At 39.6% G+C, this 22167-nt stretch overlaps 1 protein-coding gene across 5 annotated transcripts in view; it reads left to right on the top strand.

The window, feature by feature from the left end:
* Nucleotides 1-2578: 2578 nt before the first annotated feature.
* The window catches only part of ARMC2 (armadillo repeat containing 2), a 106028-nt gene continuing 86439 nt past the window's right edge, over nucleotides 2579-22167 (top strand). For 2 of the 5 annotated variants that reach the window (XM_019735070.3, XM_074333373.2), the window contains exons 1-3: nucleotides 2859-2972; nucleotides 14770-15036; nucleotides 15501-15573. In XM_019735070.3, the coding sequence (XP_019590629.3) occupies nucleotides 14819-15036; nucleotides 15501-15573 (291 nt within the window). In that variant the 5' untranslated portion in view covers nucleotides 2859-2972; nucleotides 14770-14818. Of the gene's footprint in view, nucleotides 2818-2857; nucleotides 2973-14769; nucleotides 15037-15500; nucleotides 15574-22167 lie in introns of those variants that run through there. The other 3 variants (XM_019735069.3, XM_074333376.2, XR_012496711.2) reach the window with 3 other exon arrangements.

Below are 22167 nucleotides of genomic sequence, written 5' to 3'. Positions count from 1 at the left end.
TTGGAAACTGTTAAGTGCTTTATAAATGTCAGCTACTTACAATTAATACTTTGTTTTCCTATTTAATTTCCCGAAGGTATAAGAAATGTCAACAATTTTGTTTCTGAAATAATTACACTTACAAGCTTAACTATATCAAATTCTGTCAAATAGCCATTAGGTAACCATGGAGGAACAACCAAGTCAATATAATAGGCCACCACTACGATAGCTTCAATATTTTCCCACATCGTGTCCTTCAGTGAAGTAAACTGGGCAGCTTTAGTGCTTTAAATAATTGCTTCCTATATTTCTGCCCTTGTCATTCTTTTCAATTGTTCCAACTTGGCTGTCAGACATTTCCTGGCTGACTGAGCTGGCTAGATTCAGGTTCCAGTAGTGTACTTATTAGGTCTATTTTAGACCAAGATCCTAGGGTGCAAGACCATAGTTAGTAACTGGCTGTACAACAGGTGTTTAAACTGAAGTTTCAACTGTGATGGTAATTGTATAATCATCAGATCCAAAGTGAGGGTGAGGCAAAGTCTCTGCACTGCAAGTTACAAAGAAACATACAGACTCCTTGGACCTGAGGGCCTGAGGCTAATCATAAGGAGTCAGAATGAAGTGGAAGGATATAATAGGACATATCTTTGGAGAGAAGCTATTTCCATCTCAAACCCACTGAGAGGGGCTTCCCAAGGGGGCTGCCAGAGACTGCAGGGAGTGGCCTACACACTCCTGGGAAAGCTAACGCTCCGAATGACAGCATGGAGGGGGCTGCCTGGGGATCAGCCTACACTCTCAGAATTCTGGGGCAAGATATGTGTGGGGTTTCCCTTGGACAAAATATAAGGTCATCTTGGGACCCATTTAAAGGGGCTAGATTGAACCCTGGATTTCTAGGGCAGGGAAGGAGTAGAATAGTGCTGCATCCCAGGAAAGACCCACATCAGTTGCTTTAACCATAGGCCTGGCACAGCACACTCAAAGCCAATCAACTCCAGGAAGGGCTCCTGGCTTCTCCTCTCCCCACTTCCTCCTGCCCACCTCCACCCATGGTAGGTGGTCTTAAGTAGCCACTAGTAATGGGGGAGTGGTGAGCCTATGCCACTGCTTCCCTGCTGGGAAAGTCAACTACAGACCTTAAGCTGGAACTGGGGAGAGACAGCCTAAGCATTACTGTCACATGAAGTTTGATACATTTGTCTTGTACCCAACATTCTAATTTTGGAATGAAGCTGTGGTTGAGAGTTAGTCACTATAGGACTATCAGTTTTCTAAAAGTGAGCAGAAAATACAAGAACTCTAACCAACTTTCCATCTGGGGGAAAATGAAGTTGCATTTTGATCACACTCACAAGTTGTGAATTCAAAATACTAGTTATGGTTTTATATTAAATGGGCAAAGGTCCCTTTTCACAATGGAGTCCAGTGGCCAGTAAAAGGGACTTGATGATAATTCATGTTGAATCACTGGAAAAAGATTTCAACCCGAATAACACAAATACTATGTTTCAGGCCCCCAAATTATCCAATCAACTAATAAATATTTATTGTCTGTTATGTGTAAAATCCTGTTGAGTACTTTGAATATGGACATTTCTTTAGTTCAGGTTAGTAGTATTTCCCACCTAACATGATACCTTAACACATAGTATGTGCTCAAAAGCATTTTCAATCTAATTATTCTTTACCATATACTTAGCACCAAGGGATGTGGCATTTTTCCAATGTTGACAACAACACTTCAGCTGAAAAATCCCCATATTTATAAAATGTGGTGCAAACCTGAGCAGAGAGTGATTATGGTCTCACTTGTATTTAACACTGTAAAGTGTTGCTCAAGGGTCTAATAGGAGACAACATAATTTAAACCAGAAATATGTAAATGGGGTTCCTTTTTGCCAATCAACTATGATAACGCAGTAAAAACGAAAAATTATTGCCCAGGGGAGGTCTAGACTTGAATCTAGACTGTCACTCACTAGACCTCACGGCCCTCCTTTGTCTCCTGTGAATGGGGATTTCAAGCTGGCTACTTCAGAGTGGCAGGGATGCTCAGAGATAATATAGTGTGGAATACCCTTTGTAAACCCTAAAGTGCTGCACAAATGCAAGGGCTCAATAATAACAACAGTTTTCGTTGATTCCACGTGCATAACATTTTACGACTATTTTCTCATTCAATCTTCGCAATCACCGCAAGATACTAGGTACTACTATTTCCCTCCATTTTACAGACTGAGAGATTAAGCAACTATAGTGTTCGAGATATTATATAGCGTCGCAACTTGAACCCGTAAATCCTTTAACCCCTAAGCACTAAGCAGCCGTCCTTAATGTTATTTAATAGAGGCGCTGAGCTCTCATAGGGGTTCAATAAATGTGGTTCGGTAAACTGCTATTTTAAAAGTAGATGCCTTCCACCGCGGGCCGTGCACGCGAAGCCCTCTCCACTTCTCTCTTACCACCAGATTCTCGTTCCTGGCTTCCAGCCCTTGCCCAGGCCCCGCCCACTCCCACCTCTGCATTTCTACGCATGCGTTGTGGGACGGGCGCAGGCCCAGTGGCCGAGCCGCCGGAGAAACGCCCCGCCCCTCCCGGCCCAGCCCGGCCCCGCCCCGCCTTCTGCTGGGCGGCTTCCACTGCCTCAGGAAAACTGGAAAAGGAGCTGAACCTCCGCTGCTGTTACTGTCTGCAGCGCTAATCACAGGTGGTTTGGATCTGGCCAGAAGCACCCTTCCCTGCGCCCACTTCCAGCTCATTCCCTGGCCCGCTCCTCCGGTTCGCCCAGCAGCGACCTGGCTCTGCAAGTAGGCGGCCGGAGCGGCCGAGGTAGGTAGTTTGTGTACGGTTACCATGGAGACGATGGCGGGCCTGGCTGAGCTGGCGGGTGGGCAGGGTGAAGATGCTGCTGTGCTTTGCTCTGGCCTGGACAGGTTGAGGAGGGGGCGTTGTTGGGAATGGGCGAGCCACTGTCCGCGCGGGAGGTGAGGCGACCTCCGCCGGTTCACAGAGGACCCCCTCCGGCTCTCCTTGCCGTCCTCGGATGGGGGAGAGAGGCGACGAGAGTGCTGTGCGTGCTCTCGGGGTTGGGCCGCCCTGTCTTTATATCTATACACTGAGCATTCAGCCAAGTGCGTGGTGTTTAATAGAAATTCATTAATATTTGTTGGATGAGAGAATGGTAGACTTACGGAGCTTTGTCTAGGCAGACAGTGACCCGGCCAAAGTAATACAAATTGTATCTGGGCTCTTCTAGGCGACAGATAGAGCCTTAATAAATAAATAAGTGTATACGTGTAACAGTAAAGTTAAAATATATTGTATGTATATATAATGCTTTTTATCATCCATTTCCATGAGTATCACAGCAGGTCTTGCATCGCACCCTGATTTAGAATTACTTTAACTTAGTAGAAAAGCAATTACCCTTCTATTTGTTTTGTATCCTGTTTTGTGAGTCTATTAAATTTTGATTACTTGTTGATTTAGCATAGCTGATATTCAATAAAATACTTACTAAAATTATGTTTTTATAAAGGAAAACACTCCTCATTTAAATTTTAAAACATATAGAATATATGAAAACACTGAACTAATGTCATTCCCTTTCTTTTGTCATTTCTTTTTTTAAATGCAGTTTTACATTCATGGGAGAAATTTTTCTTGTATCCTCTTATTGTGTAGCATTTGGACAGTAGTTAACGTTTTTTAAGGGCCAGGCACCATGCCAAAGCACTTTACATGAATTATGTCATTTAAGTCTCAAAACAATTCTTTGAGGCAATTACTATTATTACTCCTTTTTTATAGATGAGGAAACTGAGGCTTAGCGATGTTAGAAGTCTTGGCGTAGGTACATAGCTGTGAATTGTCAGAGTATTTGAATCCTTACTCTAGCATCTAAGCACTTAACCACTGCCTCTTTAGATACTCATATTAACACAAAAGTAGTTCAAAATCATGGTAAGGGTTTTGAGTATTTAATCTGCAGGGAAAAGAGTATGGAGATGGCCAGCCTTTCCTCTCTTCCAAACATCTTGATAATGCAGTGTTGCATTTAACAAGAAGGCTCTGGTTCAGGTGACTATTAGCAGCAGAGGTGAAGACAGGTCTTCATAATTAGGTATAAACTTATAAATGATGACTCAGAACTTTTCCCCCAACCAGTAAGAAATATTTTGTGTAAAATAGTCTCCAGTTGCAAATTTCCTAATGCAATGGTGTTTATCTGCCAGAGGTCCTGTGGACAACAAACTCAGGACAGTGATGCAAGATGGAACTCAGCTGCTTTCTTCTTTCCCTCCAAAGCCTAATTCTCTTGTTTCCTTTTAAAAGGTCCCCTTGCCCTCCTACCCCTAGGTTTGCATACCCAGTGTCACCTTTGCCCCCTTCCTGTCCTCTTAGATGCCAAACCTTATTTGTTCTTCTGCTCTTGGGGCACCTCTCTGGTTCTCATCTCATTTCTTACCTGTATTTCACTCTCATTCCTGTATCTTGGGCTTTCAGTACCTCATCCACTGATCACAACATTTATTAAGTTTTATTCCATGCACCGTGACTCAAAGTGAAGGCAAGAGAGGAAAAGGGGGCTGCATTTGATCTCATATGACCACATGGCCTCAAGAATCAGATGTCATTTGAAATGAAGTCTTACCGTGTTTCTCCGAAAATAAGACCTAGCTGGCCCATCAGCTCTAATGCTTCTTTTGGAGCAATTATTTTTTTTAATTAAAGTTTATCGGGGTGACAATTGCTAGTAAAGTTACATAGATTTCAGGTGTATAATTCTGTATTACATCATCTATAAATCCCATTGTGTATTCACCACCCAGAGTCAGTTCTCCTTCTATCACCATGTATTTGATCCCCTTACCTTCATCTCCCACCCCCACCCCCCTTACCCTCTGGTAACCACTAAACTGTGTCTTTGAGTTTTTGTTTCTCATTTATTAGTTTTCTTCTTTTGGTTTATATACCACATATCAGTGAAATCATATGTGGTTCTCTGCTTTTTCTGTCTGACTTATTTCGCTTAGCATTATAATCTCAAGATCCATCCATGTTGTCACAAATGGTCCTATTTCATCTTTTCTTACCGCTGAATAGTATTCCATTGTGTATATATACCACAACTTCTTTATCCATTCATCTATCGAACGACATTTTGGTTGTTTTCATGTCTTGCCCGCTGTAAATAAAGCTGCAATGAACATTGGAGCACATGTATCTTTATGGGTAAATGTTTTCAGATTTTTTGGGTAGATACCCAGGAGAGGGATTGCTGGGTCATACGGTAATTCTATTCGTAATTTTTTGAGGAACCTCCACACTGCCTTCCGTAGTGGCTGCGCCAGTCTGCATTCCCACCAACAGTGTATGAGGGTTCCTTTTTCTCCACAGCCTCTCCAACACTTGGTACTATTTGTCTTGTTGATGATAGCCATTCTAGCTGGGGTGATGTGATATCTCATTATGTTTTTTATTTGCATTTCTCTGATGATTAGTGATGTAGAGCATTTTTTCATATGTCTATTTGCCATTTGTAAGTCCTCTTTGGAAAAATGTCTCTTCAGGTCCTCTGCCCATTTTTCAATTGGGTTGTTTGTTTTTTTGTTGTTGAGTTGTATGAGTTCCTTGTATATTTTGGATATTAGCCCCTTATCGGAGTAACTGTTTGCAAAAATCTTCTCCCATTCAGTTGGTTGCCTCTGTTTTGTCAATGGTTTCTTTTGCTGTGCAGAAGCTTTTAAGTTTGATATAGTCCCATTCATTTATTTTAGCTTTTACTTCCCTTGCCTTTGGAGTCAAATTTCATAAAACGCTCTTTGAACCCAAGGTCCATAAGTTTAGTACCTATGTTTTCTTCTGTGCAGTTTATTGTTTTAGGTCTTATGCTTAAGTCTTTGATCCATTTTGAATTAATTTTGGTACATGGTGACAGATAGCTGTCCAGTTTTATTCTTTTGCGCGTGGCTTTCCAGTTCTCCCAGCACCATTTATTGAAGAGGCTGTTTTTTCTCCATTGTATGTTTTTTGCTTCTTTGTCAAAAATTATCTGTCCATATTTATGTGGTTTTTATTTCTGAGTTCTCAGTTCTATTCCATTGGTCTATGTGTCTGTTTGTCTGCCAATACCATGCTGTTTTGATTATTGTAGCCCTGTAGTACAAGCTAAAGTTCAGGAAGTGTGATACCTCCAGTATTGTTCTTTTTTCTTAAGATTGCTTTGGCTATTCGGGGTCTTTTGTGGTTCCAAACAAATCTGATGATTTTTTTGTTCTATTTCTTTAAAAAATGCCATTGGGATTTTGATGCAGATTGCATTAAATCTGTATATTGCTTTGGGTAATATGGCCATTTTAACTATGTTGATTCTTCCAATCCATTAGCATGGAATGTCTTTCCATTTCTTTGTGTCTTCTTCAATTTCTTTGAAAAATGTCTTATAGTTTTCAGCATATAAGTCTTTCACATCCTTGGTTAAGTTTATTCCTAGGTATTTTATTCTTTTTGCTGCAATTGGAAAAGGAATTTTTTTAAATTTCTTTTTCTGAGATTTCATTGTTAGTATATAGGAATGCAATGGACTTTTGTACGTTGATTTTGTAGCCGGCAGCTTTACTGTATTCGTTGATTGTTTCTAATAGCTTTTTGGTGGCGTCTTTAGGATTTTCTATATATAACATCATGTCATCTGCAAAGAGTGACAATTTAACTTTTTCATCCCCAATTTGGGTGCCTTTTATTTCTTTCTCTTGCCTGATTGCTCTGGCCAGAACTTCCAACACTATGCTGAAAAGCAGAGGTGATAGGGGACAGCCCTGTCTTGTTCCTGAACATAGAGCAAAGGGCTTCAGTTTTTCACTGTTAATTATGAGATTAGCTGAGGGTTTGTCATATATGGGCTTTATTATGTTAAGGTATTTTCCTTCTATACCTATTAAGTGTTTTAATCATAAATGGATGTTGTAGCTTGTCAAATGCTTTTTCTGCATCAATTGATATAATCATATGATTTTTGCCCTTTATTTCGTTTATGTGATGTATCACATTGATGGATTCGCGTATGTTGAACCATCCTTTTGCCCCTGGGATGAACCCCACATGGTTGTGGTAAATAATCTTTTTAATGCATTGTTGCATTCGATTTGCTAGAATTTTGTTTAGGATTTTTGCATCTGTATTCATCAGAGATATTGGTCTGTAGTTTTCTTTTTTTGTGTTGTCCTTACCAGGTTTTGGTATCAGGGTAATGTTGGCCTCATAAAATGAGTTAGGGAGTACTGTCTCTTCTTCTATTTTTTGGAAGAGTTTCAGCAGGATTGGTATTAGATCCTCTTCAAAGGTTTGGTAGAATTCACTAGTGAAGCCATCTGGTCCTGGACTTTTGATTTTGGGAAGGTTTTGGATGACTGATTCAATTTCGTTACAGGTGATCAGTCTGTTTAGATTTTCCCGTTCTTCATGGTTCAGCCTCGGAAGGCTATATGTTTCTAAGAATTTGTCCGTTTTTTCTAGGTTATTGAATTTGATTGCATATAGGCCTTCATAGTATTTTTGAATGATCCTTTGTATTTCTGTGGTGTCCTTGATAACTTCCCCTTTTTCATTTCTGATTTTGTTTATTAGTACCTTCTCTCTTTTTATCTTAGTGAGCCTAGTCAAGGGTTTGTCAATTTTGTTAATCTTTTCAAAGAACCAGCTCACATTAATTTTTTCTATTGTCTTTTTGTTCTCTATTTCATTTAGTTCTGCTCTGATTTTTATTATTTCCTTTCTTCTGCTGACCTTGGGTTTCATTTGTTCTCCTTTTTCTAGTTCTTTAAGGTGTAACATGAGGTTATTTATTTGGGATTTTTCTTGTTTCTTGAGATAGGCCTGTATTGATATAAGTTTCCTTCCTAAAACTGCTTTTGCTGCATCCCAAAAATTTTGGTAGGATGTGTTTTCATTCTCATTTGTTTCTATGTATCTGTTGATCTCTCCTCTAATTTCTTCTTTGACCCAGTCGTTCTTTAAAAGTATGTTGCTTAATCCATGTATTTGTGGCTTTTTTCTGCTTTCTTTTTGCAGTTGATACCCAATTTCAAAGCCTTGTGATCAGAGAATATGCTTGGTATGATTTCAGTCTTCTTAAATTTGCTGAGGTTAGTTTTATGTCCCAATATATCTATCCTTGAGAATGTTCCATGTACACTAGAAAAAAATGTATAGTCATGTTTTAAGATGAAGTGCTCTATAAATGTCAATTATGTCCATTTCATCTAATGTGTCATTTAGGGCTGCTATTTCATTATTTATTTTCTGTTTGGATGATCTATCCATAGTTGTCAATGATGATGTATTTAGGTCCCCTAGTATAATTGTGTTTTGGTCAATTTCTCCCTTTAGTTCTGTTAGTAGTTCCTTGGTATATTTCGATGCTCCTTGATTGGGGGCATAAATATTGATGACTGTTATGTCTTCTTGTTGTATAGTCCCCTTTACCATTATGAAATGTCCATCTTTGTCTTTTGTTACCTTTTTCACCCTGAAGTCTGTTTCATCTGATATCAGTATGGCTACATCTGATTTTCTCTGGATACCATTTGCTTGGAGTGTCAATTTCCACCCTTTCACTTTGAGTCTATGCTTGTCCTTGTAGCTGAGATGTGTCTCTTGGAGATAGCATATGGTTGGGTTTAGTTGTTTGGTCCAATCTGCTACTCTGTGCCTTTTTATTGGTGAGTTCAGTCCATTTATATTTAGGGTGGCTGTTGATATGTGAGGATTTCCTGTCATTTTATCTTTAGTTTTCTGGTAAGACTGTGTCTCCATTTTGTTGTTTGCCTTTTTGTTGTTGTCTATTATTTCTGTGTGTTGGTATTCTATGATGTTTCCCTTTGTTTCTTCTTTATTACTGTATGCATTTCAGTTCTGGATTTTTTTTTGAGTGGTTACCCTTAAGTTTATGTAAAAGAAAGTTTGATATTTAGAGTATTCCATTTTCTTCAGCATGTTTACTTTCTCCATTCCTATATTACAGTTCAGGCCTTTACTCTCCCCCTTTTTATGTTTTGGTTGCCACAGATTGTCCCTGTTGTTGGTGGTTGAATAGCCTCCTTTAGTATTTCTTGTAGAGCAGGTTGTGTATTAGAAAATTCCCTCAGCTTCTGTATGTCTGGAAAGGTCTTTATTCCTCCTTCATATCTAAAGGATATCTTTGCTGGGTATATTATTCTTGGCTCATAATTTCTCTCTTTCAGTAGTTTGAATATTTGGTTCCACTCCCTCCTGGCTTGTAGAGTTTCTGAAAAATCTGATTGTATCATCTGAAAAATCTGTTGATATTCTAATGGACTTTCCTTTGTAGGTTACTGTCTTCTTTTTCCCTGACTGCCTTGAGGATTCTTTCTTTGTCGCTGATTTTTGACAGCTTCAATACAATGAGCCTTGGAGAAGGCCTAGTGGGGTTGAGATAATTAGGTGTTCTATTTGCTTCTTGGATTTGAGGATCCAGTTCTTTCCACAAGTTTGGGAAGTTCTCATTGACTATTTGTTTGAATATTCTATCTGTTCCCTTCTCCTTTCTTCTGTTTCTGGTATGCCCATTATTCTTATATTGCTCTTTCTGATGGAGTCAGAAAGTTCTTGTAGAGTTCTTTCATTTCTTTTAAGTCTCAAGTCTCTTTCGTCTTCATCCGTATCATTTCCAGGTTTCTAGCTTCGATGTCACTGATTCTTTCCTCCATCTGGTCAACCCTACTACCTAAGCTGGCTATTTCATTCTTAATTTCTTCTATTGAGTTCTTAATCTCCAGAAATTCTGTTCGGTTCTTTTTAAAAATTTCAATCTCTTTCATAAAATGTTCATGTTGTTCTTTGATTGTGTTTCTGAGTTCATTAAACTGCCTTTCTGTGTTTTCTTGCATCTCGTGGAGTTTTTTCAAAACTGCAATCTTGAATTCTCTGTCATTTAAGTCACATATTTCTATATGTTTAAGTTCATTTTCTGGAGACTTTTCACTTTCTTTCTGAGCTGTCTGGTTGCCTTGGTTATTCACGGCAATTAATGATTTGTTATTTCTCTTCCTAGACATCTACAGGAGTGGGTTCTGCAACAGGTTGTTAGGAAGAGGTCTTTGTTTTGTTTTCCAGTATGTATTTGTAGAATGTTTTATTTTCTGTCCAACTGCAGCCTTTTTTCCTCTTTCACACTGTAGTGTTATGTTTTCTCTTCACTATTCCAGCTTCTCACACAATGGGGGGATTCCCTGGAAGGCAGGCTTCTCCTCTGTTAACAATTTGCCTGGTTCATAGGGCACCGTGTCCCTGTGGGGATGCGGAGAGCTTTTGAAGTTCCAAAGCTTTTCCTGCACCAGATTCAGAGCCCGTGTGTTTCAGCAGTTCTGTTTACTCCTGCAGGGATCCGCTCAGATAGGTGCGGACACGGGTGGGGTGAGTTGTAAGAGGTGGCCCAGAGCAATGGCGGCGACCACCACCACAGCCAGTCCTGTTTCCACAGCTCCCTCCCCTTTGCCGGAACTAGTTGGGCTGTAAATCTGTGTCTGTGGACCACAGTTTTCAGAACTGCAAATATTCTGTTCTTTTGATGTGACACTGCTACTCTTCCACTTCTAGCACTGGGCAGGTGGGGGCGGGGCGAGCTCTGGGAGGGTAGGGAGGGGGCGGCTAGTCTCAGTGCCTAAGGCTTCTGTTCTCTGCTCGGCAGTGAGGGCTTAAACCACCGTTTTCGGCCTTCTTCCCTCAGTCTTTGCTCTGAGGTCTCTGCCGTGAGCGTTGGGTTCAGCCGTGTTATGTGCTGTCCCCTCAGCCCTGTGGAGCCCTGGCGGAGCCCTAGCAGTCCGAGTTCTTCCCTCTCCCGCAGCTCCGGTAGTTCCCGGAAGCAGCGAGCTCGGAGCACTGAGCTAGGTCTGCATCCTGCACCTGCACAGCTCCATCACCACACTTCTCCCTTCCCTCCTCCCCCGCTCGCGCAATTTGCCCCCCTTTAGTTGAGTTCAAGAGTGGGCCTCTTCATCTTGCCTGTCTGCTGCGCAGGGAGTCCTTTGTGGAGTTATAGTTGTTCAATTTGTTGTAAATTCCAGGGGAGATTTCCAGAGGCTCACCTCACGCCACCATTTTGATGACGTCTCTGGAGCAATAATTAATATAATACCTTATTTTACTATAAGACTGGGTTTTAGCTAACATAATATAATATAAGACATGGTCTTATATTAATTATTGCTCCAAAAGATGCATTAGAGCTGATGGTCCAGCTAGGTCTTATTTTTCGGGAAACACGGTATATGCTTTCCTAATCCACTGTCATGAATGTCTCCAATTAAAGATGCTATGCAGACTTCATTTGGATATTTCCTAGCTCAGGTTTGTATTTGAAAATGGAATCTAGTGATTACACAAGTGTTGATCTTCAGCCGTGCCTCACGTGAAGAACTGGGGCTCAGAGTCTAGTGGGGCAACACCAGGTACACAGGCATTTCTAGCACAGTGGGAGGGTGTACTGAGAGACCAACTGGGGGCATTGTGGGGGACAGGGGAGAGCCACTTAACAGGCTGGAAGGGTGGGACAGGCATGTCCAGGAAAGCTTTCATGAAAACCTCTAAGAGGTAGTGGGACCGTTATAGAAGAACTGCCTGACTTTGTCCTTTTTAGTCGTTTCCCTCCTTTCCATCCTGCCCATCCCTGCCAGATCACATCATGTCCCCAAATCTTTTAATTTTCTCATCAGCTTTTATTTAATTTCTTGGCCTGCCATTCAGTTCTCTCTCTGGCCCAACTCCAGTCTTCATTTCCAGAGGTCCTTCTTGTCCAACACGCATCCTGTATGTTCTTGACGCTTTGCCTTGGCTCACTCATTGACTTTGCTGGAAATTCCTTCTCTACTCCAGCCCCAATATCAGCCATTGCCACTTGCTCAAATTCAGCCCAATTTTCCAGATCCCATCTCAAGCATCACCTCCTCCAGGAAGTCTACTTGTTTGACACCTCCCAATCATAAATCCCTTCCCTTTTTGTAGTCACATGGTAGTTTATTTTGTTTAACTGCCTCCATCAGTTTCTACCTTGCATTGAAATCATCTGGGTACAAGCAGAGCTGATACTCAGCTCGCACACACCAAGAAGGCCCCTCCAGTTGTGAAAATACTGGCATGTCTCTATATTGGTGTGTAAATAGCTGCAGCCCGGAGGCTTCTGAATACCCCACTTCCTACCCCTACATCTAGCGGGTAATAGTTTGAGTATCATCTCTGGGCATATGTCATAGCATTTGTTGCTATTGCTTTAAGACTGTCTCTTTCACAGACTCGTTGTGGGGATTAATTGAGATGCTCTACTCAAGAGTACTTAACATAGTGCTTGGTATTAAAGTAAATGTTTAACTAGCATTAGTGGTCCTTCTTGCCTGAAAGTGAAGACAGAATTTATTTCTGTCTGTGTTCCCAGAGATCCAACTTTGCACATAGGAAATAGTTAATCAATTCTAGCTGAATGGATTTGTTCCAGTTGTCAGGAGAATTTTTGTAAAGTTAAAATATCTGTGATACTATTGTGTCATGGTTCAGGTATACTTTACTGTAACTACTAGACAAGCTTTCCAACTCTGATTGATTGTTTAATAAGTTGGCAAAAACCATCAATTTAACAGATATGAAGAAAAAATCCTCCCACCCCCCCAAAAAGGGAAACCACTTCCAACTCAGTTCACTTATATCATTGAACATTTCCATTTTCATTTAGTTCATAATATATTAATATAATAACAGATTAACTGTGTATCTTGCACTATTAAAACAATTTCTCACAATATAACTGTTAAAGTGAGATTTGGGGGGAAGAGAGAGGAAAGTGGAGAGAGAACATTGTGTGGAATTTGTGGTAAAAATTTACAAAAAGATTTTTAAGCCCATTCTTTACATTGTTGACACCAGTATTTGATCAGTCTAAATTCCCGTATACTCAAATCATTTACAGAATTCCTAGAGTTTGACCTGAGTTCCTGCTTCATTACTCTATGAAAGAGTATAGTTTTCAATGCAAAATAAAATACAGCCAGGAAGAGCCTTAATCAGGAATACTGATCCATTATTACTCATCCCAAGCCCTTTCTCTCTTTATTAGGTTTGCCACATCACCTTTGGACTTTGCTAGACTTATTAGTGCCCTGTGGGGCTGAGAGAGTTTCAAACCTAATTTGAGTTCTGGAAAAAAACTTGTTCATTGTACTGAAGCTTCTCTCACTAAGTGGTATAATTTCTTACTGCAGTGGGCGTTTTAAAAACAAACAAACCTGTCATGGCCAATTAACTTAGATGTTTATATTATTCATCTGAAAATAATATATGTAGAAAATACTTTATGTATATGTTAATAATTAGCATTGAATATTTTTTAAATAAAGAACCAGTCACATCATATTAGAAGTAAAATATACCACATCTGCCATAGTTTTTGTTAGTTGTTTTAATGTATATAGTAATTCTGGAAACCTTGCTTAAATTTTAACTCTTCTATCAAAAATTCCTAGAATAGTATTGCTTATCTAGTAAATTTTTACTGTTTTACCTCAACACCTGGCCTTTCCATATGAAAGAAATGGCATGTTGTTTGTAGTTTTCATCATACTCTTTTCTTTAAAACTCTTAGGGTGGGGTCTGGGTGGAATTAAATAAATATTCTTGTTGTCTGTCGTTATGTAACAGCTTAATATGTAGCATCATAACATAGTAAATTCTCTTGTATTTGTCTAAGAAATCACCTGTTGATTCTATTCATGGAAATGGAGTCTTTTTAGTTTCCTTGGGCATGTCACAGTTTTGGTTTTTTTTCTTTTTTACAGAAGTTATTCTAAAATTGGGCAACTGAAATATATGAATAATTTCCAGACCTCTGTCTCCCTAGAGATATCACATTTTCAGGGGATTAGAGTTTTGAGGTTTTTTTTTTCCTTAATGAACACCTAATACCATATACTAATTAGAATCAAGTTTTAAAAACTTTGACTGTTGTAAAGTTTCGAGCTGTCAGAGGTGTCTTGCCAAGTTAACCAGGCCTCCATGGAACACACCCTTGTTTAAGAAGGATCTGCCTTCTCAGGGCCCTTGTGTATGATTTTAACTCTTTGACTGAGGGAGGTGGCCTGAGCAAGGATCATTTGATATTGATAATTGGTATTTATTTATCTAGGATACTATCACAAATTGAAGATGATTTGAATCAATTAATTCAAGTATATTATGGGCCAATGTGGGGCTGAACCTTTCTCTGAGTTTACAGACTACATTTATAAAAGCAAATACAGTTTGGAAATAGGCCCCCTGTCTAAATTTAACCTTATACTAGCATTTTGTGTGGAGGGCAGTAGGAAAGGAAAGGAAACTTCAGTTAAAAATTTAGTGGAACCCCACCCTCCTGCAGTTTTTTTTTTTTTTTTTTTTTAATAGATTGGAGGATATGAGATGGTTTTCTCCTAGTCAGTCTTTTATGACTTGTCCTCTTTCTCTTCAGGTTTAGCTTTCATTCTCAGTCTCTACCCTGTGCATCATTTGCCTCAATCACATATATTCATAACTGTGCACATCAGCCTATATCTTTGAAAGCTCTTCTCCCATCCTAATCTTCTAACTGTAACTGCCTGGTAGATTTTTAATTAAAACTTGTTCATCATTTTTTCAAGTTTAATATAGAGGAATGATTTCAGCATAAATGGGTGGGTTTAAGTACTCCTTTCTTTCTAAACTACTGGATGAAAATAATTGATATTTTGCACCATATAGTTGCAGGGTGTGGTGTCTACCTGAAGAACATTTTACTTTAAAAGGAAAGATGCTGTCTCCAAATGATAAAAAGTTAGAAAAGCTGGATCTGTTTTATCGACCTTCAGTGGCCAAGCCGAAGACCAGTGCGGAAATCATAAGTGAAGCACGAAATGCATTGAGAACAATTAGGACCCAAAGACCGTTCACACCGCGGGAAGACCAAAGAAAGCTATTCGGACCTGCGTCTTCAAGGACTCCAGAAAATAGACCCCCTTCCTCCTTCAGGTATGTGACATTTCTCTTGCCTGTACGCTCAGATATGTAAGCCACCAGATGACATTTTCCCTTAATTCTATTTAAGGATAGTTGCTTTTTAAAGTTTGACTTCTAATTATACCTCTTCTATCTGTTCAAGATTCCTAAGGATAATTCCAGACCTTGGGTCCAAGAAGTTGGTTTGCAGTGGTTATCATGCCAACTTAATAAAGGGATATGACCAAAGCTTTAAAAAAAAAAAAATGACTATATACATTTCTTTTCATGATTCAGTACTTTTAATCCTAAAAACAATGAAATGACTTATTAATAAAATGTCATAAGTTTTCAATGGCTTAATTTTTTAAAAATTACAGTTTTCAAGGCTTATGCATCGAATGCTTTTGTCTTGGAATAGAGTTAACTCACATATACTAGAAATAAAAGAAACGATTCTTCACAAAGTAACACTTGTGTTCCATCTCCTGTGCTAGCCTCCATGCGTCCAGTTTTGAACCATCTGATCCCAGGCCCATCTCTAGAGCACGTCTCAGCCCACTAGAACTTGTGAGTACTTTATCACAGCATGAGTGCTGTGAAATGGAATTAATAAAAAATATTTGGAATCAGCACTAATATAAGCTAAGGAAATGGTTACATAGACCCAAATCGACTAATTACATAGACTAATAATTTAATATGAAAGCAAATTCTTTTATACTTTTTCAAATATAATGGTTAGTGTCTGATGAAACATTTTTATTATTTACCTACAGTTTAATAATAAAGAATTTTAGAAATATAGAGTAACCTGGCAAAAAAATGTTTAAACATGTTTTAAAAGAGTTATACATATATATTACTTTATTTGTTTTACTATTTATATGTACAGATAAGTACATGTACATAAAGACTCAAAGATTTGCTACAAAACAACTCCAACAGTCTCCTGTCCCCTTATTCTTCATTCTCACTTCTCCAGAGCCTCTTACTTTAAACTCTTTTGGCACATTCTTTTGGTATTTACATCCAAATTCCTAAATAACACAGTGTCTTGCTGCTCTATGATTTATGAGCTCGAGGAATTAGCTAATGACTTCCTGCTACGGAAGATGAAGATTTAACTCTTGTCTGTCCTCCCATGCCTCCTCACAACACATTCACCGTTTCTGTCTTCACCGCCGCTTTCTGTATAGATATTTCTTCATTTCGGTTAGATCCCTTTTCTCGGACTGTGATTGTAGAAACACTTTACAGCAGAACCTTGAACTAATGATGATTGCTTCTCTTTCCCTGCACCACTTTTTGTTTTTCCTGGCAGTAATAATCGCCTGGCTTTTTCAGTTTTGTATTAGTACTATTTCAACCCAGACTCTTCCCCAGTGGTCCACATCTCCTTCATATATTCATTCACAGGAGGTATTCTGTTGATTCATCTCTTAGGAGAACTTTCCACAGTCCCTCCTGGACTACTTGCCCTGGGCATCTATCTCTCCTCCCTCTCCTGCTGGCTTCCCTGTTTTCTGTATCTCAAGTTTTTCTTTCTTGATTTACTCTTGTTTGGGGGGAACACTCCCTCCAATAACTTCTTGAAAAGGGGTGTATGGGAAGTCAATTATTTGAGACCGCGATAGCTGTTTTTTCCTCTCTAGAAGTTTGAAGGATTTTTCTTTGTTCCCAGTGTTCTGAAATTTCATGATAACGGGCCTTTGTGTTTGTCCGTTTTCATCCATCATGCTGGGCACTTTCAATGTGGAATCTCCTGCCCTTCAACTCTGGGAAATATCCTTGAATTATTTTGCTGTGTCTTCCCCTCTTTTCTGTTCTGTTTGCTGTTTCTGGAATTTATTATTCGGATGTGGGATCCGAACAGGACTGGCACTCCAATTTTCTTACTTTCTCTTTTCTGTTTCTCATCTTTTTTTTAGAAGAAATCTTATTCTCTAATCCTTTTATTGAGTTCTTTTCATTTCTGCTGTCATAATTTTAATTTCCAAAAGCTTTTACCCCTTCTAAATTATCTTTTTAAATATGTAGTAGTCTGTTCTTGTTTTATGATTATAGCATCTTATCTATGTGTATTAATGATAGTTTTCATTTTTTAGTTGTTCTTCCTTTAAAATCTGCAGCACGTGTGTGTTAACAGAAATTTATTTTCTCACAGTTCTAAAGGTTAGAAGTCTGAGATCAAGGTGGCAGCTGGATTAATTCCTTCTGAGGCCTTTCTGCTTGGCTTGTGGATGGCCATCTTTTCTCTGTGTCTTCACATGGTCTTTCCTCTGTGTCTTCACATGGTCTTTCCTCTGTGTCTTGTTACATTTTTCTATTTGTTTGGGTCTCTGTTTTTCGTATCAGAGACTCTCCTCTGATAGCTCATGCTGCTTCTCTTGCTGCCCTTATTTGACAGTGGAAGCATGTGGAATGGATTGGTCAACCCATAAGTGATACCTACCCACACCTACATTTAGGAGGTCTGCTGGGCTGCGTTGTTTGTGAAAATCCCAATGGCAGTATCTTTCGGGCTTTCCTTGTGAGCTAGTCAGTTCTCTGTAGAAGTATCTTTCAAGCTCTTGCCTGGAAGATAAAGGCTGGCTGCTAACTTCCAGGTAGAAGAAGGTAGGAATACCTAGCATTCAATAGATAAGTATTCCATTAATATCTGTGTTTACAGTAAGTACTCTGACCCTCGGCTGTGCCTGGTTAGCCTGATACTTGAGACAAAAAACCTGCCATCTACTCCTGGGTTCTGTGGCCTGACTGTGGAGCTGAGAGGAAAGGGGTCCCACAGACTTGCAGCCAGTCCTCCTTATCTTAGGCTCCACACCCCTGGTGCCCCTGCAACCCCAAATACCTGGTGATACCAAGTCCTTAGACTTTTATGGAATTGGGGTGTCACTGAAGCTGCTTCTCAATTTTTATTGCTGTATATGTGTGTGCCTGTTTGTGTGTGTGTGTGTGTGTGTGTGTGTGTGTGTGTATTTGATGAACTATGTGAAAGTAAGTTGCAGACTTACTTTTAGACAACTTAAATCCATAAAAATGTAAGTGTGCATCTCATAGGAACAAGGACAGTTTCCTATATAACCGCGGTGCTATCATTACAGCTCAGAAAATTACCATTGCTCAGTAGCATCATTTAATGTATAATCCGTATCCAAATGACCCCAATTATCTCCAAGTATATCTTACATTCTTCAGTCTGCCTCTGTGAGGAAGATTATGCCTGTTCTTGTATTGCAGATGACAAAAATAAGATTCTAGAATACTACGCATGAACCAATGTGCGATGAATATTTTGCCAGCCAGCCATTGTTGTTGACACGTGGCTTCTTGCACCTACAGCCTTGGGTTTTGAGCTCACTACAGAAAGAGGACCCCCGGTTTGGCAGCCCAGTGGGTCTGCCTGGTTGTAGAATGATTCTCTTGTACGATTCTGTCATTTGGCCTCTATGAAGTGTTTTTAATAATTGCTGTAATCTTTTGGGACCCACTCAGTTTCTGCCTACTCTTTCCTAAAAAATCTATTTCCGGAGGTAACCTGGTCCTTGTCAAACGTGTGCAGTTCTTGGACTGTAGGAATAGCTGTTATGCAAAGATAAAGTTGGCATTTGCTTCTGTGTAGGGTCATTGCAATTAAATTTCTTTACGGCAGAATGGTTGGTTGGGTGCTGTGTGCAAAGTAAAAGTGGGCTAAGAAATCCCCATGTTAAGTTAAATAACTCTTGTAGTTTGGAATATTTTTGTTATAGTGGATTATGTGAGGGTCTTAAGTATGTTTCATTTTAAATAATAGTTACAGTTTGGAGCTCCCAGTCAAAAAATTCTGAAAGTGGCCTCATGCCACCTGCCCTTCCACCTTCTTTCCTCTTTTACACTTCACCTTTTAATGAACCCTTTCACTCTGGTAACCACTAAATTGACAGAGGGAAGAGAGAGATAAGGGGAAATCAGAGTGGAAGGAGAGGAAGGGGGATAAAGGCGACAGCTGGAGGGTAGGGTGGAGTATCGCACAGTTCAGGGACACACTTGCTGAAAGAATTTGTGAAGACTTAACTAATTGAATGTCAGTACTTTTTGGATCTAGGACACTTTCTCAGGCTAGTTTGCCTTTTTATAATACCCCAACCAGGAGTCAGACAGAGAGAAGGAACTCAGAGAGCACCTCGTTCCAGCTCTTCCATTTAACAAATCAGGGTAACCCTTTGCGCTTGCAGGCCTACCCTTCTCTCTGTTTCTCTCCCATGTCTGGCCTGTGTTCCCCTCCACACCTTCCAGCAGGCTGTGGGCTGCCTACACAGGGATGACCTGACCTTCAGAGGATGATAGAAAAACTGATGCCCCTGGTCCTGACCACTCAGGCCGTGGCTGGCCAGCTTGACTAGTGCACCAGGATTCCCGTTAGCCCCTGTATCTTAGAACACGGGGAAGTCCATTAACGTTTATATCTTCCTGCTCTATAGGAATGCCTGGGCACATCTTTTTCCTCCTTAGCAGCTCCCCACCTTCCCATGACAGCTCTGAGATGTGCGGCTATTGTGTGGTGGCAGTTACTCCTATTTTCATTCGGCTGCTCTGGTTAGCTGGTGTTCAGACTTATATACACGGAACCGCTGCTGTCATGCTGTGGGTTGTATAAAGTAGGAAAAGACATGTGACCATGTGAATAAATAGGAAATTTTGCCTTTCATCATTATTGTCAAAGCAGAATTCTCCCTACGTCTCCTAACCTTACAAAGCCTCATTATTTAAGCTCCAGGTATTTTATTAACGTTTTTATTGACATACAGAAAAGACACAGATCCTAAGAATGCAGCTTGATCAATTTACACAAACTCCACATGCTGAATAACCAGGATTCAAAAAGGAAAACAGACCATTACCAGCATTGCACATACTGCCTCCCCATGGTGGCTGCTGTTCAGACTTCTCACTGCAGAGATCAGCTTGAGCTATTATTTTTATATTTTACAGAAACCAATTGCCAAGTATTTGACAAGTAAAACAAAATTTAATATATTTTTTAAAAGAAAGGGACTTAGAAGCCTTATATGTACCTTGACGATAGGAGAGATCCAGGGTAAGGAAAAACAGAATGAGATTGTCAGAGAAGTGTTTCTTCTTTCACTGTTTCTGAAAGGAACAGTAACATTACAGCAGCAAGTCTCATGCTGACAGTGACAGAGGAGCCCAGAGCACCTGTGGAGAGAATCATGGTAATAGGAATGCACATACAGTCGCCACATCCGAAGGTTATGTGCTTGGGGGGGATTTTTAGTATTTGCTTTCAAACTTCCAAGAGGTCTTTTAGAGAGGGAGAGAGAGACGGGGAGAGAGAGACGGGGAGAGAGAGACGGGGAGAGAGAGACGGGGAGAGAGAGAGAGAGAGAGAGAGAGAGAGAGAGAGAGAGAGAGAGAGAGAGAGATCTGTTGCTTTACCAATTAAATCATAACTTTTTGGGTTGGGATGTTGTAGACTCCCTTTTCCAGCCTTTGTGTAGAATAGGGGGGACCCTGCCTTCCCACCTGGTGATCCCCAGGAGCCATGTCAGAAGGTGATCAGGGCCCACATTGCTGGGAGGCGTCGGGGCCAGCCAGAGCCCTTCAATGTTCTAGGAATTTTGTCTTCTTTGATTTGGTTCTATGAAAATAGTCTTTCAGTCTTCAGTGGACTCTAGCAGTTTTATCAACCAGAACAAATGTTAAATTTGACTTTCCAGTGCCCTTGATTATACTCGAGTCACTGTTTCGTGTCATGACACAAAACGTGAGGGAGATAAGGTTCTCAAGCGAAGCTCTGAACTTACTTGCACCATTCTTTTAATTCTAAAATGACGTTAATTGTTTAAGAAAAAACTTTTATGGGCTTGCTTCATAAAAGCCATTTTGCTCTACAAAGTGGAAGAACATTTTATAGAACCTGGCATGACAGAAACTGATGGCTTGTTTAGTAGTTTTCCCTAAAATATAAACATGTATCAGTTTATATTTTAAGTAGTCCAGTGAGCTAATATGTTTAAATAGGATAAATAATTTAGTAAAGGTCAGCAGTAAAATGGAACTAATTTCTCATTATATAAACAATGACTAATTTTGTGCTAGGAAAATAATGTCTTCTATCAAGGAGCAGTTAAGGGGCGTTATCTTGCCATCCAGAGATTATTCAGTTATTCTCTTTTGGGAAAAATTAGCTTTGCAAAACTGTATTTTCCCTTTTTATAAGATCATTTATTTAGTACCCCACACATGTAAAACAGTTAAGGCATCTGTACAAGAAAGCATCTACTTTATCTGCATTATTATTATTTAGCAGACTTCTTGTTTTCAGATTTAAAGTACCTGCAGAGCACAGACGTTTTGAGATAAGAAACCTGCTATCTATGTTCACTATTGAGATTATCCTTATGTATCTTATTTTTCATAATTGTGTCTAAAGCACTTATGTTCCCGTATTATATTCTTAGCTGCGGTTGTTACTATTAGCTTCATGGCCTAAGTCACATTCTTATGAATGTTTTGCAACAAATTAGGGAGACTGAAAAGTAAAGTGACTATTTATTAAACAAATATTAGCACAACTTATACAGACAAGTGAGCGTTGTCTCCTTCAGAAGAGACACCTCAGAATTCAAGACTTTTTTTTCCAGCAAGATTGTGTCAGGGCCTTGGCTTTGAGACTTCCAAGACTAAAAGTAACTTGGAACCAAATCCCCTAAAGAGTGAGTAACTTACATAGGGAAGGGAGCTAGCATTTCTTGAGTCTCCATAACTGGAATTGTAAATACATCAATGTTGATGCAAGAAGAGGACTACAAACTCCATTTGATACCTGGGCAAGTTCAGAGACATAAATGTCATGTCTAAGTTCTTATAACTAGCAAGTGGCTGCCACTCCAGATCTGTTTGAGCTCAAAGTCATTTACTCTTTCTCTATAGTACGCTAGTTATTTTATTTACTCTTTTTCTAACTGTGTGTTAGAAGCCTGTGTCTCTAAAGCCATAACTGATTGTTATGTGGTTTATGAACTGATTCCAGATGCAAATGAACAAGAGGATATAAGAAATATTTTGAAAAATATTATCATTATTGCAATAAGCCAACTTCTTGGAAGGAGAACTCTAATATCGATGCCAATGTTTTCTTAATGTATATGAGAAAATGGG

This window comes from Rhinolophus sinicus, chromosome 2, assembly GCF_057876585.1.
Source record: "Rhinolophus sinicus isolate RSI-liver-muscle chromosome 2, RSI-T2T, whole genome shotgun sequence".
Lineage (NCBI taxonomy): Eukaryota > Metazoa > Chordata > Mammalia > Chiroptera > Rhinolophidae > Rhinolophus > Rhinolophus sinicus.
The sequence above is the reverse complement of the archived record's forward strand: the minus strand, read 5'-3'. Positions and strand labels throughout refer to the sequence as shown.